The sequence below is a fragment of the Balaenoptera musculus genome, chromosome 16 (genome assembly GCF_009873245.2).
Source record: "Balaenoptera musculus isolate JJ_BM4_2016_0621 chromosome 16, mBalMus1.pri.v3, whole genome shotgun sequence".
NCBI lineage: Eukaryota > Metazoa > Chordata > Mammalia > Artiodactyla > Balaenopteridae > Balaenoptera > Balaenoptera musculus.
Genome location: NC_045800.1, coordinates 48,209,923 through 48,226,452, shown reverse-complemented (window position 1 = coordinate 48,226,452; position 16,530 = coordinate 48,209,923). Strand labels below are relative to the sequence as shown.

The 16,530-nt window shown below is 49.5% G+C and overlaps 1 protein-coding gene across 1 annotated transcript in view; it reads right to left on the bottom strand.

Moving 5' to 3' along the window:
- The window catches only part of VSTM4 (V-set and transmembrane domain containing 4), an 88,620-nt gene extending 82,662 nt beyond the window's left edge, over positions 1 to 5,958 (bottom strand). The window contains exon 1 of the mRNA XM_036829487.1: positions 5,862 to 5,958. Within this exon, the coding sequence (XP_036685382.1) occupies positions 5,862 to 5,916 (55 nt within the window). The 5' untranslated portion in view covers positions 5,917 to 5,958. The remainder of the gene's footprint in view (positions 1 to 5,861) is intronic.
- Between the last annotated feature and the right edge of the window lie 10,572 nt (positions 5,959 to 16,530).

Below are 16,530 nucleotides of genomic sequence, written 5' to 3'. Positions count from 1 at the left end.
GGCTGACCCCACTCCACTAGCTGCCCGGGGGTTCGGCAGGCCGAGAGCAGCAGAGATGGAACAGCTGGCTTCCAGAACTAAAGTCCCGCTCTGCCCGCCCCCGAGGGCTCCCCACTGGAGGCAAGGAGAGCTGGGGAAGGCAGGAAATTGAAACAATATGGATGGGATGAGAGCACAGCCAGGACTCCACACCCTAGTCTCCTCCTATTAATGCTGCATGGAGGGATTATTTATAGTGACTGAAACCAGGAGAACGTGCCAAGTGCTCCAGTCCCCATGAGAGGCCAGATTCCATCCTAGAGGCAAACTAGTAACTCTTCCTCTTCTGCAGCTCAGGCCGAGTCAGCAGCTCCCAGGAAAGGGAATGGATTTAACTACCTTCCCCAGAGGAACCCTCCGTTCTGTCTTTACCAGTGTGCCTCTCTGCCTTCAGTTAGCCCCATACTCTCTTACAAATGGCCCAGGCACATTTCTCCCACTGAAGTGCAAGACCCTTGTTGCGGGCTGAACGGCATCCCCTGCAAATTCCTATACTGAAGCCCGAATCCCCAGGACCTCTGAATGGGACTGTACTGGAGAGAAAGCCTTTAGAGAGATGACTAAGTTAAAATGAGGCCCATAGGGTGTACCCCAATCCAACATGACTGGTGTCCTTATAATGAGGGGAGATTAGGACGCAGGCACAGACAGAGGAAAGACCATGTGAACACACAGGGAGAAGACAGCCATCTATAGGCCAAGTAAAGAGACCTCAGAAGACACCAACCCTGCAGACACCTTGACCTCAGACTTCTGGCCTCTAGAATTGGGAGGAACAAAATTCTGTTGCTGAAGCCCCCTCTCTGTGGCACTTTGTGATAGCAGCCCTAGCGAACCAATACAAGCTTGCTCTCAGGAAGGTTCACTTCAGGCCTAGTCCTACCACCAGCCCGAATATCTACACCCGCTTTCAGTGAGAGCGTATGGGGGTGGCACTGAAACGACGACGCCCACAGGCTCCTCGGCGGCGTTAAGCTTTGCTAGAAGACACCGGCTCTCAGGTTGTGTGGATCCCCGTGCCTGCAATGACCTTTCTCAGAAAGCTGGTGCCCCAGCTAATGCCCTCCGCTTGACACTGGAAATGACTACCTGAAGCCCAGGGAACACAACTCAGCCCTCAGGCACGCAGCTGTGGGAAGTGGCATTGCTTGAGGGAGGGGAGATAGTGCAGATAGAGGACCCAGTGCTTGGCCAATGTTAGCTGAGCTGGATGTTTAAACACTAGGAGAGAGCATCACACAGCTTCTGCCCCATGGCAGTCATCAGGCTGCAGAGGGGCCAAGAGGCAGGCAGTGGAGGCAGGGTGACTAGAGTGAGGGGCCGGGGCTGGGGGGTTTCAGGCCTTTCCCTTCTGGGTCTCCACACCTTGCAGGGCAGAAGGGCAAGGCAAGCAAACATGGGCCAAGCCAACTACAAGACAGGGCAGGTGGGGTGTCACTAGACCCTCTGACTCCAGGTAAGGTAAGGGAGCAGCCCGGGGCAGGGCAGAGTCTCCCCTCTCCTGGCCAAGGAGGGAGAAGCATCAAAGTCATTCTAGGCTGGAGAATTTAATTTCTTGCTTTCTGACCCTGCATTGCAGGGAAATGAGGTGGGAGGTAGATCCCCCGCCCCCATCCCTTGGCCACCTCCACATTCAGTGCTCCGCTTCCTCCAGCTTACACCCCAGCTTATGCTTTGTTTACTTAATCACTCAACAAGTAGTTGCTGAGATCTGCCATGTGCCAGACACTGTGAGAAGAAGACACATCCCTGACCTCACAGAGCTGAGAGTCCAGTGGGCTAGGCACTGGTCATCAGGAAAAAGACACAGGAGAATGTGACTACAAACAGCAACACATGCTACAGAGAAAAGGTGCAGGACTTATGAAAATCAGGGTGAGAGACTTCCCTGGTGGCGCAGTGGTTAAGAATCCGCCTGCCAATGCAGGGGACATGGGTTCGAGCCCTGGTCCAGGAAGATCCCACATGCCACGGAGCAACTAAGCCTGTGTGCCACAACTACTGAGCCTGTGCTCTAGAGCCCACAAGCCACAACTACTGAAGCCTGCGTGCCACAACTACTGAAGCCCACGTGCCTAGAGCCCGCACTCTGCAACAAGAGAAGCCACCGCAATGAGAAGCCCGCACACCACAACGAAGAGTAGCCCCTGTTGGCTGCAACTAGAGAAAGCCCGTGTGCAGCAACAAAGACCCAATGCAGCAAAAAATAAATAAATTTATTAAAAAAAAAAAAAATCAGGGTGAGATTCTGATCTCTGCATGTCAGGGAGGAAAGAGACCCTGGAGAGGTGACCGTGAGCTGAAGGCTGAGGTGGAATTCATGACATAAATTCAGGGCAGCAGTGAAGAATGATCTTCCTGGAAGACGATTCTACCTGTGCAAAGGCCCTGAGGCAGGAGGAACATGGTGCAGGCTGGAAATGGAAAGATCAGTGTCCTCCAGTGAAGTGCACCACACCGTCGCCCAGGCAGCCACCTGTGTTTGCAGACTGACCTCAGGAGGGGCCTTTGCACCTCAATCAGGGCCCCCAAGACCAGTTCTTAAAAGAGGAATATGACAACATGGGCAGGAAAGAGACTGACCCAAAACAGAGGGTTGGGATTCCTGCTGCAGAGAACCATATTCCTTCAACAAGCACATGCTCCATGACTTGGTAGCTGGGTGTGCCCGCCTTACCGTGGGCTGGGCGCTAGGATGCTCAAGGCCCAGAGCCTTCCCAGTGGTGTGGCGGGGCTGGGCAGAGAGCCAGGGGTTGGAATCCAACAAAGCCGGGCTGGAACCCTGGTTCTATTAGGAGTGAGGCCCTCAGAGCCTCAGTTTCCTCATCTCAAAAATAGGAAGATGATGCCTTGCGTGGTGGGTATAAGGCTCCAACAAGAAAGCACCTTGAAAACATCGATAAAATTTGCACTCCCTGAGGGCGCGACAGGTGGGGATAACAGAAAGTGACACGCACAGTGACCTGTAAGCAGGATGGGCTTCTTGTGGGTATGATCTGCAGTCACGCACGGCCCTATGCTTGGAGGGCCCCCACTTGATTTAATCTCTGCTGTTGCTGTCTTAAAAGCTTAACAATTTTTAAATGAGGGGCCCTGCATTTCCATTTTGCACTGGATCCCACAAATTATGTAGCTGGTTCTGCCTGTAAGTGAACATCAAGTTCCTGCGGATAAGATTTATGGGGTCTAATCCTCTTATTCCCATTTGGATAATGTTGTGAAAAGGACTAAAGCTCAGAAAATGGCCTAAAAGGACATCATTGTAGCCAAACGGTACACAACCAACTCATGTAGTACTCAACCTCCCCCTCTCCCTCCATCCCTCTCTCTCTTCCTTACACTCATCATGAAGCGAGAAATAGCAACTTACAGGTGCAGGGGAGTACAGAACTTCTAACAAAAACAAGGCACCTGCCTCACCTGGGACACAGAGGTGGCAAGGCTGGGGCCCCTCTGTTCCGACCTGGCCAGAGATGTGCTAGTGGCTCTGTGCTCCACACTTCTTCTCTGTCCTGAACAGACTGCCCCCCATCCTTTCGGGGAGCCAGGAGCTCCTGGCTCCCTGAATGCAAATTGTGTGTTCCAGTCGGCAGTGCAAATCTCATTCTTATTAAAAGGACAGTCTGAATTCATGACAAATAAATCTCTGAAAGAAATACAATTGTATTACTTAAAAACCCATGGCACTAGAAGCCAGTATTTACTGAGCACCAAGCAGAGACCCAGTCTATAGGGTAGGTAATGTGTTCATATTAAGGCGGTCACCTTAAAATAGCTCTCACCCAGGACAAACACATGGCCTTGACCAAAGATGAACGCTAACATTTGCTGGGTGTGCCCTCTAGACCAAGTACTGTTCTAAGCACTGTAGATGTATTTTCTCAACTTATCCTCACAGTATGTTGATCCCCATTTTTATAGACAAGAGGGCTGAGGCCCAGAGAGGCTAAGCCACTTACTTAAGCTCACACAGAACATGGCAGAGCTGGAATTAGCACCTAGGCCATCTGGCATCAGATACAACTCTCACTCACCAATCTGTACTACAGCACGGCTTTTAGTAAATATTTGCCCCTCACTTTGCTTTTCTGTAAAATGATAGGTGGGACTAGGTAACCCCTAAGGTCCCACTTCTCCCCACAATGGAGAGGTAGAAAAGTGCACCAGTTAAGAGTCTAGACTTATGTATAAAGTGATTCTGCCAGGCTCTCTCTTGAGGGGGACCATGACGAGGGATTGTGGGTGAAAAATTTAGAAGAGAGACAGGCACACGGTGAGTGCTGCACTAGCAGGGGCTGTCATCATTACACAGCCTTAGGCACAGCCAGGGTGGACTAACAGTTCTTTAATTCCAGCTCTCTAGGCTCCTGAGGTCTCCTGGAAACATGAGAATGTCTTTGACCCCCAAAAAGCCCCTCTCTGGGGACACCCTATCTGACAGCACCTGCAATTAAGAAGGTGGTCGTGGAGCACAGGGGACAAAGATCCCTGTGCCCCCTGTATCTCACTGGCTGCTGGCCACTAGAGCTGCCATGGTCCAACCATCTCAGTCAAACCTCCAGTAACTGTCAGCCAAGACAGTGACAAGTGTGAAAGGAACATTTTCCAAAGTTCACTGGAAACTCCACTGCACTGGTAGCCAGGGGACAATGGGTAAATTTCTTCCCACTGTGATGCAAGTTCCTCCCCCCTAAAACTCTGATCTATGCTGGCTCAAATGCCAGCTCCACCATTTGGTAGCTGGGCCACCCTCGGAAAACTACTTAACTCTACGCATCAGCCCCCTTACTTACAAAACACCAGCAACATAGCCTAGCCAGGCCTCCTGCGTTCAAATCCCAGCTCCACCACGTATAAGCCTTGTGACTTAAAGCAAGTCAACTCATGGACCTGGTCTCAGTTTCCTCATCTATAAAATGGGGGTAATAATAATAGCACCTACCTCAGAGGCAAGCTTAACTGAGTTAATGTTTGCAAAGCACTTGGATACATATATTTACTCTCGTCATTATAACTTTGAGGCACTGTCGTGATTATATGAGATAACTGTAGCTCCCAATGGACACCCAGGAAATGTGAGTGCCATCGATATATTTATTATTACTGTTATTCTAGCCAGCACAGCCCTTTCAGCCTTGAGAAATGAGAGAAAATTCTTCGGCAAATTAGAAGTGGGAGCAGAAACCCCAAATGAAAGCTAGCAATGCGGGTAGGGGCTGCCCCTAAAGCACGGTGCTTTGGAAACGGGTGAAGGGCCCGCGGCTCCAGGCAGCCGCGGATCCCCTATCTCCCCAGGCCTGGTCATCATGAAACGCCCGCGAACAAGTCCTCAGACCCCAACCGCCAGCGGCGCAGATCCGGCCCCTTCGGACCGGGTCCTCCGAGGAACTCTCCGAAGAGAGTTAAAGGGAAGTTGCTGCCCACACTAACCTGCCAACAGCTGTCGGTGCTGCCTGTTGGGAAGAAAACAGAAAACAAACCAAAACTAGGGCTCGCACGGTTCTGCTCGCATCTTCCACTTGGAGGCCTGGCCTCTGGAAGGGAACCGGGCTGCGCAGGGTCTCCGCGGAGCGCTGGGGTCCCGGCCGGGCGGGGAGCGAGGAAGGGGCGCAGCATCTCCGACCCTTGGGAGGCGCCGCTGTGCTCCGCCGCCTGGACAACCAGACCCGGGCCCACGGACGCCGACGGGGACCGGGAGGGGACAGCCCGGAGGCGGCAGGGCCTCCCGGCCAGGCCCAAGCCCCGAGCCCCGGCCTCCCCGGCGCCGGCCGCCCTCGCCCCACCCGAGGGGTCCCCGAGGCGCCCGGTCCCAACGCGCTTACCCGGGGCCGGAGCCCGCGCCAGCAGCACGGCCGCCGCCAGCACCAGGAGCCGCATCTCCCCGCCGCGCCCGGCGCTGTGACGCGGGAGCAGCGCCGCCGCCCGCCCGCCACCACAACCAACCCCCACCCGCCCCCCCACCGACCCCGCCGCCGCACAGCCCGCCCCGCGCCCGCCCCCGGCTCGGCCCCGGCCCCCGCCCCCGCCCCTCGGGCCGCCTGCCCCCGCCGGGCCAGGGCTTCTGGGCGCCCCGAGCGGCGCAGGGCGAAGGCGCGGGCCCCCGCCGGCGATCCTCTGTGAGATCTGTGGGCGGCTCATTTCACCACCCCTATTTCACAGATGCGAAAACTGAGGTTCTGGGAGGCGATGGCTCAGACACAGGACATACTAGATGCAATGACATTGGAGGTCACTTTGCATTACAGGCCAGCTATTGCTAAGGGGAGGGTGTCTTGGAGGTTGGGCAGAGGGTGGGGGGCGACTCCCAAATGCGGGGGCTTCCCTGACCTAAGGCTAACCTGCTGCCCAGGGAACCTCCTGCAGTCGCTCCACAGAGACCTTTGGGAGCCAAGGAGCAGCTGAATTTGGATGCGGGTGGGAGGGTATCAGGGATGGAGACGCTTGGAAAATTGAGAAGGTCCACACAGATAAGTTCAGAGTGTGTGGACACTATAAACAATGATGGCCCCTTAGGGTGCCCTCACCCACAGACCTGGGCTAGATACTTTGCACCATGTCACTAAATCCCAACACTGTGAGACCCTGGGACAGCTTTTCAATCTCCATGTGCCTCAGTTTCCTCCACCTGTACAATGGGGAAATTGGCATGTCCCTCATTGGGTGTTGAAGACCAAGTAAGACATTTCCAGTTAAGGCACTGCACCTGGCCCCTGGCCTGTGAATGTCACCTATCTTTACTCTTATTATTACAGATAAGGAAGCAGAGGCAGAGAGATGAAAGGGCTGATCCTTGCCAGGATGTGATGACAAGGCCGTTCAGCCCAGATCACTCTGAGCCGATGGTCTTTTCACCATGCTTCTAAATTTGGGACCTGAGCCTGACGTGCTAGTGCAGCATCTCTGCAGCAAAGAAAGTGTATATGAGGTATGTTTTGTGTGTGTCTGTCAGGGGAGGGCTTTGTGGGGTTCCAGAAAAGGTGGGCCCTAATTGGGACTGGGGTCCCTGGAAGAGGAAGAGAACATGGCACCCTATCCTTCTCTCTAAAAGCAGTGAATGGGGGTGGGGAAGGCATGGAGACAGAGGTGGTGCTGCCCACTGATGCTCAGCCCCAGGGCACGTCCCAGAGGAGACGCCACCCTGCAGCCCAGGCCAGTGGGTGTACAGCCCTTGTGATCTCTCCAAATGCCAGGTACTCCCTGGGGTCCAGGGTCTCCCTAGGGCTCTTCTAGCTGGGGACCCTCACAAGGAGCAGGGCCCTGCAGAGACTGGGCTGACTGTCCAGACAGTCTGCCTGGAGGGAGCAGCTCCACCCCTCCCCACCGGCTGGGTGATGGGACTGGGGAGCCAGCGGGGAACTGGCTGCAAGGTTGCTGGGTCTGATGCCAAGGACAAGAAGTGAGGGCAAGAACGGATGTCGAACTGGATCCTACAGCCCAGGAATGCACACATTTCTGGGAGACTTCCAGACCAGAGCTTGGAAACCACTTTGCATGTGTGAGCAACTAAGCCTCACACCCCATCCCTGTGAGGTCCCAGGCTCCATTTTACGGGTTAGTAAGCTCAGGCTCAAAGAGGACTGGAGACCTGTCCAGGGCTCTTGGGCCACAGAGTATCTGGACGGGGAACTTGGATTCTGACTATGGAAGACAGCTTGGCGAGACAGCGGAGAGGATGCCAGAGGAGGAGCGCTGGTTCTGAAAGTCAACCGGCATCCCACCCCGGGTACCACTTGTGGGTCCTTGGGCAACATAACCTCTCTGAACCTCATTGTCCAGATGAAGGTGACACATGTAAAATGGCATGTCAGCATGACTGCACATGCGCAGGGCACTAAGGAAGCGGCAGGACTGTTTGGTGTCCTCCATGACCTCCCACCTCAACCTTTGTGCTTGCTATTTATTCCCCATTGGTGGAAAGTAGAAAGGGCTCTTTACACAGGTCAGTCACATTTAAAGGAGCCAATTTTTGCTTTGGTCATTGTATCACTTTTTTTTTTTTTTTTTGATGTGGACCATTTTTTTAGTCTTTATTGAATTCGTTACAATATTGCTTCTGTTTTATGTTTTGTTTTTCTGGCCGCAAGGCATGTGGGATCTTATCTCCCCGACCTGGGATTGAACCCACACCCCCTGCATTGGAAGGTGAAGTCTTAACCACTGGACAGCCAGGGAAGTCCACCATTGTATCATTTCTAAATATCGTTCTCTCCTTGCAGAATTGAGCAGATATTCCACTCAGCATTAGACTTAAATGCCCACCCTTTGCCTCGCTTTCTTTTTGCCAGAATTGATGCTGTGCTGGAGATTTAGGGGCTGGAAAGTGCTTTTCCTGCAGTTCTGCAATACGTAACGCTGTTCTCTTTTCAGCTGTGTGCTCTCCCAATACTTTTCAGCTTCCCAAATAATCTACCAGACCATCTTAATAAGACCTTTGCTGCATGACCCCGGAACAGGGAAACACACCCAGTCTCCAGGGCAGACACCGCCAATGACCCAGATGAGATGCAGTATTTCAGTTGTTCTGGACTACAATAGCAAAGGCCTTCCAGATATTTACCTTCACCCCGCTGCCTGCTCACTCGCTTACAACCTTAGGACAATTTAAAAATCCTCCACCAACTTATTTGTCCAACCCCTGGCTCCATCAGGTCTATGTTCTGAATTAGAAGAATAATACAATCCAATTATTTTCAAAAGTTATCTCTTCTAAAAATCTCCCTGTCTGGGGTTTCTGGACGAGCATTCAGACTGTTCTGAAGTTGATCCAGGTCCCTGTGGACACTAAGCTATGCGGAGGCCCTACTCAACTAATCCTGATTCTATCGGTCACCACCGAAAGAATCTTAGAAATCCAAATTCCCTCAAAATAAATGTGTTCTGCTATCACATGGCAGGCTGGGGAGTGGAGGTCTCCTTTTCCTCTTCCATTATTCAGTTGTTTGCTAAAACCTGGTCTGAGATGAAAGAAGAGGGCGTGGTTTTTTAATCAGCTTGATTTTGTGTATAGCAAGTATATTCCTAAGCTAAAAGCACCAAAGAAAAGTAAACACCCCCTTCTAAGGTGTTCGGTGGGTTTCTGTGTTACTTTTTCAGTCTGGATTTATACAAGTAATTTTCAAGATCTCCTCCTCAATGCTCACAGGCATTTTGGAGCCAAAAGCACTTAGTTGCATGCTTGAATTATCACCAATAGGGAGTGAACAAAGAGTATACTTCGGACAGAAAGGGTTTCAGCTGTGACTGATGGAGGGAGGATAGGAAAGAAGAGATCATGGTTACAGAGGATGCATCCATCCAATCAGAAGGAGAAGCCATCAACCAGCAATGGTGGAACTTTCATGAAACCTGCAGCATCTTTCCCATGCACAACTAGGGAAGGGGTGTGGAGTGCACTGGTTTTTCCCTAAAGGTAAGGAAATATGAAGCTATAAGGCTGACAGTACATCTAGATAGAAATAGCTTCTCCAAACCAAGCTATAGTATATAAGTTTGGGTCATTGCATGACCTTAGCAGTGATTGTGAGCTTGGTTGTCAGGCTCTGCAGGCTGGATGCAGAAAGAAATGGCCCCCAGATTCTAGAAGTCTCCAGATGGAAGGGACTGGAAAGAGGGTGGGATTAGGAACTGGACAGGTCATCTATATCACTGATCACAACAGAGCCCATGCCTGTTTGCTCTTCCTAGTCCTGCTGGCAACATCTACCGTGAAAGCAGCCCTTGAACTGAAAATTAAAGGATGCTGGGAGAGTCCCGCCAGCAGCGGGTGAGGGACTGTTCCAGGCAAGGGAACATGTGCCAAGGCACAGAGGCTAAAGGACACAGGACTTTCAAGTCCCGCAGGTGGCTTCTGGGGGCCTAAAAGACCAGTTGAGTCTGGGGAGTGAGATGTGGATGGAGGAACAGGCAGGAACAAAGCCCTAGCGGCCCCCCAAATGGCAGATCCAGGAGTTTGCACTTCATCCCAATGATGGTGGGTGCCATCAGTGAAGGAGGGGAGGTGTCGCAAGGGTCCCCCAGGCATCACAGAAGGGGCACCACTAGGTTTGGAGGCAGGGGCTACTTTGAGTCTAATATCTCCAATGCAATTGACAGTAATCCAAGAGAAATGTTGAATTTCAGAGTCTATAACTCACAGTGAGGGTAGAGAAAAAGGAAAGACAATTGACTCATCCTCAAGCCAGTGTGAGATGCCTTGAAAACAAGTGTCATCGTCCAGGATCTGAGACAAGAGAAGGGCTGAGTACTGAGCCCTAGAAAACCCATTCCTGCACAGTGCCCAGTGCATGGTGGGCCATCAATGTATATCTCAGGGGTGAAGGAGAAAGAAAGGAAGTTGTTTCTTGGGCTACCTTAACAAAGTGCCACAAACTGGGGGACTTAAACCACAGAAATGTATTGTACTCACCGTTCTGGAGGCTAGAAGCCTGAGATCAAGGTGTCAGCAGGTTTGGTTTCCTCTTAGGCTTCTCTCCTTGGCTTGTGGATGGCCATCTTCTCCCTGTGTCTTCACCTGGTCTTTCTTCTTTGTGTGTCTGTGTCCTAATCTTCTCTTCTTATGAGGACACCAGTCATATCGGATTAGGGCCCACCCTAATGACCTCAGTTTAATTTAATTACCTCCTTAAAGTCCCTATCTCCAAATACAGTCACTGTCTGAGGTGCTAGGGTTTAGGACTTCAGCATGTGAATTCTGGGGGAGATACAATTCAGCCCATAACAGCAGGGAAGAAGGGAGGAGGAGGAGGAGGGAAGAAGAAGGCAGCCAAAGAGGGAGCTGATGAAGGTGGCTGACAAATAGAGATGGGGGTAGGGAGCCAGGAGAAAAGAGACTCAGTCACCAAGGTCAGCTATCAAGGAGAGGGACAGCTGATCCCAAAACAAAGGCAACAAGAGAACCAAGAAAATCCTTCATTCACTCACCCTAGCCTGGGATTGAAAAACATAGCCTGGGAGTCTGGGAGAAGATACTTCTCTCCTCTCGTGCATTTCAGATGTTCCTAAATAACAGCCTTTATTGGGCCACAGAGATCTGGAGCTGGGAGCAGCTTTCATGCCAGCACCCACCCCCTCAGCACCCCATCATCCCCGCATGGATGAGCCCATCCTGGTCTCCCTGCTCCATCCCCTGTGCCCTGTGGGTACTTATTACTTTGGGTTAATCAAACAAGGAAAGGTCAGTGCTAGAGGTTGGCAGAGGTTGTCCTTGGAGAGACAAACTTCAATAGGCAGCTTGGACCCCCTAGGGGGTTTTTGGAAATGTGTGGGACATTTTTGATTGTCACAATGATTTGAGGGGTGGATGCACAACTGTCATTCAGAGGCAGAGGCCATGACATGAATGCCCTACATTGCAGTGGGCAGTCCTGCATGGGAAATAACAGTCCACACAAAATGCCAATCATGCCCACTTTAGAAACAGAGAGAGTGATGGGAAGTCTCTGATGCAGTCACTGGGGCAACCGAGGGCTTCTGGGGTTTTGTGAGAAGAGGGTGCACAAGATTCAGAGTCATGTCCAAGAACAAACTGGCTGTTGATTGTCTTCCACCAGCTCCAGGTCACCATGCTGTTCTTGGACTAGGCATCTTTTAGCCGAGTATCTCACGGCCAGCCTGGCTTTCCTCTCTGCCTCTGCAGAGGAGTGCTGAGTCCAGCTCTCAGCTCCCCCCAGGCCAGTAAAATCAGAGTCAGGACTGCTCAGGCTCCTCCAAAACACTGGCCCAGATAGAGCCAGGGCTGGTCAAAAGGGAAGCCTGGCTGATAGCTCAGCCAGCCTCTATCTCTGGCAGGCCCGGTTGCTCCTCCGAGCCTTCCTGTCTGGATGAGGACAAGATGCAAGAAGCTAGTGCTTTGTGCGGCATCTAGAGTAACCTCCTTCAGAGGTGAGTGAGAAGACATCCCACTCTACCTACCCTTTTACTCCCCTGAGGGCACACACATATGCACCCCACTCCACACAAGGACGGATGAGAGATACAAGACATCTTCAGGGTACATTTCCCTCTTCCTGGCACCCACCCCTCCGCAGGTGAGCTCCAAGACCTGGTCCCACTTCTCTTCCACGGCCCTGCCCTAACTCCGTTCCCATTCCCTCAGGGACTTTCTCTGAACCTCTAGCTAACTGATGAAATAATTCATGTAAAAGGCTGATAATTGTCTTAGTGTGTGAGCTTTCCAAGGATATTATAATTAAAATAGAGAAGGACAAGTCTTAAGTCAATGAATGGCTCTCTGATGATGAAATTGCTGAACTGTTAATTGCCTGAAGAGAAGATCATGGGGACAAAGGGACAAGCTCTCTAGAGGGCAAAACAAACCCTCTTTTCCTTCTTTATAGTGATAGCCTTTATTCTAGAAATGCAGAGCCCCAGTCCTAGCTCAGTTTGGGATGTCTGGGCTAGTTGCTCCCTCAGGGGGGTGCTGGGTTTCTATCCTTTCAAGACTCTGCTTGAAGGGGTATCACCTCTTCCAGGAAGCCTTCCAAGCCCCCAAAGGCTGAGTTAAGTCCCCTCTTCAGAGCCCCCACGGTTTCCTATACAAATCTCTACACACAGCATCGTAAATGTCCCTGCTGGGCTCTCTGATACCTAATACAAGACACCGGCCATCAGTCATCTCTGTGTCTTTCCTGCATGTAGGTTGGCAATTGGGATGATCTCAGATGGTATAGCTTTACATACTGTCCAGGCTGGGAGATTGTGTCATCTTAGCATGCTGCAGTGAGAACCCATCAGCCCCAGAAGAATCCACCTTGTATTCAGTCCCATATTTATTTAGGAAGCAACTTGTTTTTGCAAACACCAAGCTCAGCAGTGACATAAAACTAATGTTGTTAGTTTGAGTTTTATTGCTGTTGTAATTGTGCTTGTATTTAATGTGTAAATTTGTTTTTATTTTTATGGTTATCAAGGAACTATAAACTTGAATATTTGTGTTGTTTAAGTCATTGTGTAAGCAGCAATAACTAAGTCAACGCGGGCCTGTTCTTGGCCTTTGAAAGGATAGTATTCAAGTTTGCAAAATACTGCTGTCGGGAATTCTCACTCTCTTCTCCTGAGATGGATGGTACCTCACGCTGCAGTTGCTGGGTGTGCCCTGGGAGGGGCCGCAGGAAGTCCGGCGGCAGAGCATCAGCAAGCCCTCAGGTGTTACAGCATTGTTCACAGACCTTCTCTCCAGGTCCCTGTGCTCCACCCCAGCCAGGCACAGCACGGCCCAGTGCAGGGCAGCACGTACCACATGCACACACACGTACACACCGACTCACACACAAATGCACGCACACGTGCTTACATGTACACACAGGGTCTGGCTCTTGGCGCCATGCTTTGAGCTCGAGACATGGCATTTTCATGAACTGCTTTTGTGAACGCTTGTTGCATCTTGCCTACAGCTCAGCACATCCTGGTCCTCATCATCCCTGGCCCAGCTCATCTCCAGGTGGGGCCTTCCACTCAGTCTCACTGACAGGGCAAGCAGTAGAGACTTAGAAGAGAATGGAAGGGAACATACTGTATTCTCTTAACCAACCTACATGCCACCACGCACACACACACACACCAGATCCCCTCTGATGGGAGCCCAAAGCACTCTGAGCGCTCAGGGCCAGTAAGCCCACTCCGTATTTGCCATAAGTCAGCCTCTTGGTCCCAAATTCAGTCATGCCATTCTGGGCATATAAATCGACAAAATACTGATTTTGCACCCACTGTGCGCTTGCTCTCCTGGGGGCCTGAGACCCGGAAGCCTCCCCACCGGAGACAGGGACCTCCTCAAGCCTTCCTGGCTGCCGCCTGCCTGCCTCTGGCTCTTGCTCTCCAGCATCTGTATTCGTTTGTTAGGGCTGCCATAACAAGACACTGCAGCCTGGGGGGCTTAAGCAACAGACATGTATTATCTCCCAGCTCTGGAGGACAAGTTCAAGATCAAGACGTCTGTAGGGTTAGTGTCTTGTGAGGCCTCACTCCTCGGTTTGCAGATGGCTGTCTTCTCCCTGTGTCTTCATTCTGTGGTCTTTCTTCTGTGTGGGTCTGTGTCCTAATCTCCTCTTCTTTTTTTTTTTTTTTAATTATTAGCACCTTTAATTATTATTTATTTATTTATTTATTTTGGCTGTGTTGGGTCTTCGTTTCTGTGCGAGGGCTTTCTCTAGTTGCGGCAAGCGGGGGCCACTCTTCATCGTGGTGCGCGGCCCTCTCACTATCGTGGCCTCTCTTGTTGCGGAGCACAGGCTCCAGACGCGCAGGCTCAGTAGTTGTGGCTCACGGGCCCAGTTGCTCCACGGCATGTGGGATCTTCCCAGACCAGGGCTCGAACCCGTGTCCCCTGCATTAGCAGGCAGATTCTCAACCACTGCGCCACCAGGGAAGCCCTAATCTCCTCTTCTTATAAAGACATCAGTCATATTATTAGAGCCCAGCCTAATAATGACCTTATTTTACTTTACTTACTTCTTTAAAGACCTTATCTCCAAATAAGGTCACATTCTGAGGTACTAGGGGTTAGGACATCAACTTTTAAATTTGGGGGAGGGGGACACAGTTCAGCCCATGACAGCATCCATAGCTGAGCACCTCAGAGACTCCCATGGAAAGGTCAGTCAGGACTCTGACATCTTTGATGGACCCTCATCTTCCCCCACTGAAGCCTCATACCTGGACTGCCTTTGTGATGTCACATTCCCCTGTCGATGTATCCTCCTTAACATCTGCCATTTCTCTCTTTCCCCTTCTGTCTCCCTTCTCCAATTTCCTTCATCCTGCTGCAGTGCCTTCCCCTTCTTCTCCCTGCAAAGCCCTGTTTTCATGATCTTGTTTTCTTCCCAGTTTCACTATCTTTTACCCTTTCTTGCTGTTGAGCTCCCACCACAGTTTTCTCATGAGATCTCCCTCTCACTCACAGCTTTCAACCTTTATAAGAAATGAGGACACACCACAAAAAGAGCTTTGTAATTTAACTCTCTTGAGTTGGCTGAGTCCTCATTCATTAGAAAGTGCTTTTAAAATCAAAGCTAATTTGATTCAGAAGAGCCAAGGATTAAGATGTCAAGAGCTGGGCTTCTCAGAATGTGGTCTATAGACCACAAATGTGGACACGGAAGGCCCCCAATGTCACTTCTAACCTCAGGTAATGTTTGATTAAATGTTTTATTGCCTTTTTATTATAAAAGCCATACTTCCTCAAATGGAAAACAAAGAATAATGCATGTTACAGGAAAACCAAAATTTATCAACAATTATCAACTGGAGATAATCACTTTGATGTTTCATTGCACTTGCAATATTTCCAAGAATATCTGTGTATCTATTGTATCTATTGAATGGAATATTTTCCATGTTATTTCCTAATCAGTCACATTTAGTACATAGGAAATCTTTTGATATATATTTTGTCTCAATCCTTCGATTACCTCTTTTTTTTGGAAATTCATTTGAGTTTCCAAGGTAAGTATATTGTCTTTTTCTAAAAAATGAACAGAATTTTCTGTCCATTATATATAACTTTTCTGTTTCATGTTTTATTGAATTGGTTGTAACCTCCAGAACAATGTTAAATAAAAATTGTAATAGATGACATATTTTACCTGATTTCAATGAGAACACTTGTAGATTTTTTGCTACTTGGTTTAAGATAAATACTCTATACCATCTGAAGAAAATTTCTATCCTTAGTTCTAAAAATAATATAGGAATTATTGTTGTATTTACTACATTTTTAATTGTGATATAATTTGCATACCATAAAATTCAGCTTTTTAAAGCATACGATTCAGTGGTTTATAGGCTATTCACAAAGTGTGTAATCATCACTGCTATCTAATTTCAGAATGCTTTCATCACCCCAAGAAGAAACCCCATATCCATTAGCAGTCACTTCTCGCTCCTCTCCTTTCCCTGAATCCCAGGCAACCATCAATCTGCTTTCTGTCTCTATAAATTTGCCTGTTTGGAAATTACATATAAATAGAATAATGCATTTTGTAGCCTTTTGTGTCTGGCTTCTTTCACTTAGAATAATATTTTCAAGGTTCATTCACATTATAGCATAGATCAGTACTGAATTCCTTTTATGGCTGAATAATTTTGTTTATCCATTCATCACTTGATGGACATGTAGGTTGTTTTCACTTTTTTGTATTAGGAATAATGTTGCTATGAATATTCATGTATAAGTTTTTGTGTGGACATTTGTTTTCAATTATCAGAATTGCTGAGCTGTATAGTAACTCTATTTTTAACTTTTTAAGGAACTGCCAGAATGTTTTCTAAAGTGGCTGCACCATTTTACATTCCTACCAGCATTGTCTGAGGGTTCCAATTTCTCCACATCCTCACCAACTCTTATTATTATGTCCTTTTTTTATGATAGCCATCCTGGTGGGTTTCTCATGTAGTTTTGATTTGCATTTCCCTAAAGGCAAATGATGTTGAGTATATTTTCATATGCTTATTAGTCATTTGTATATCTCCTTTGAAGAAATATTTTTCAAATCT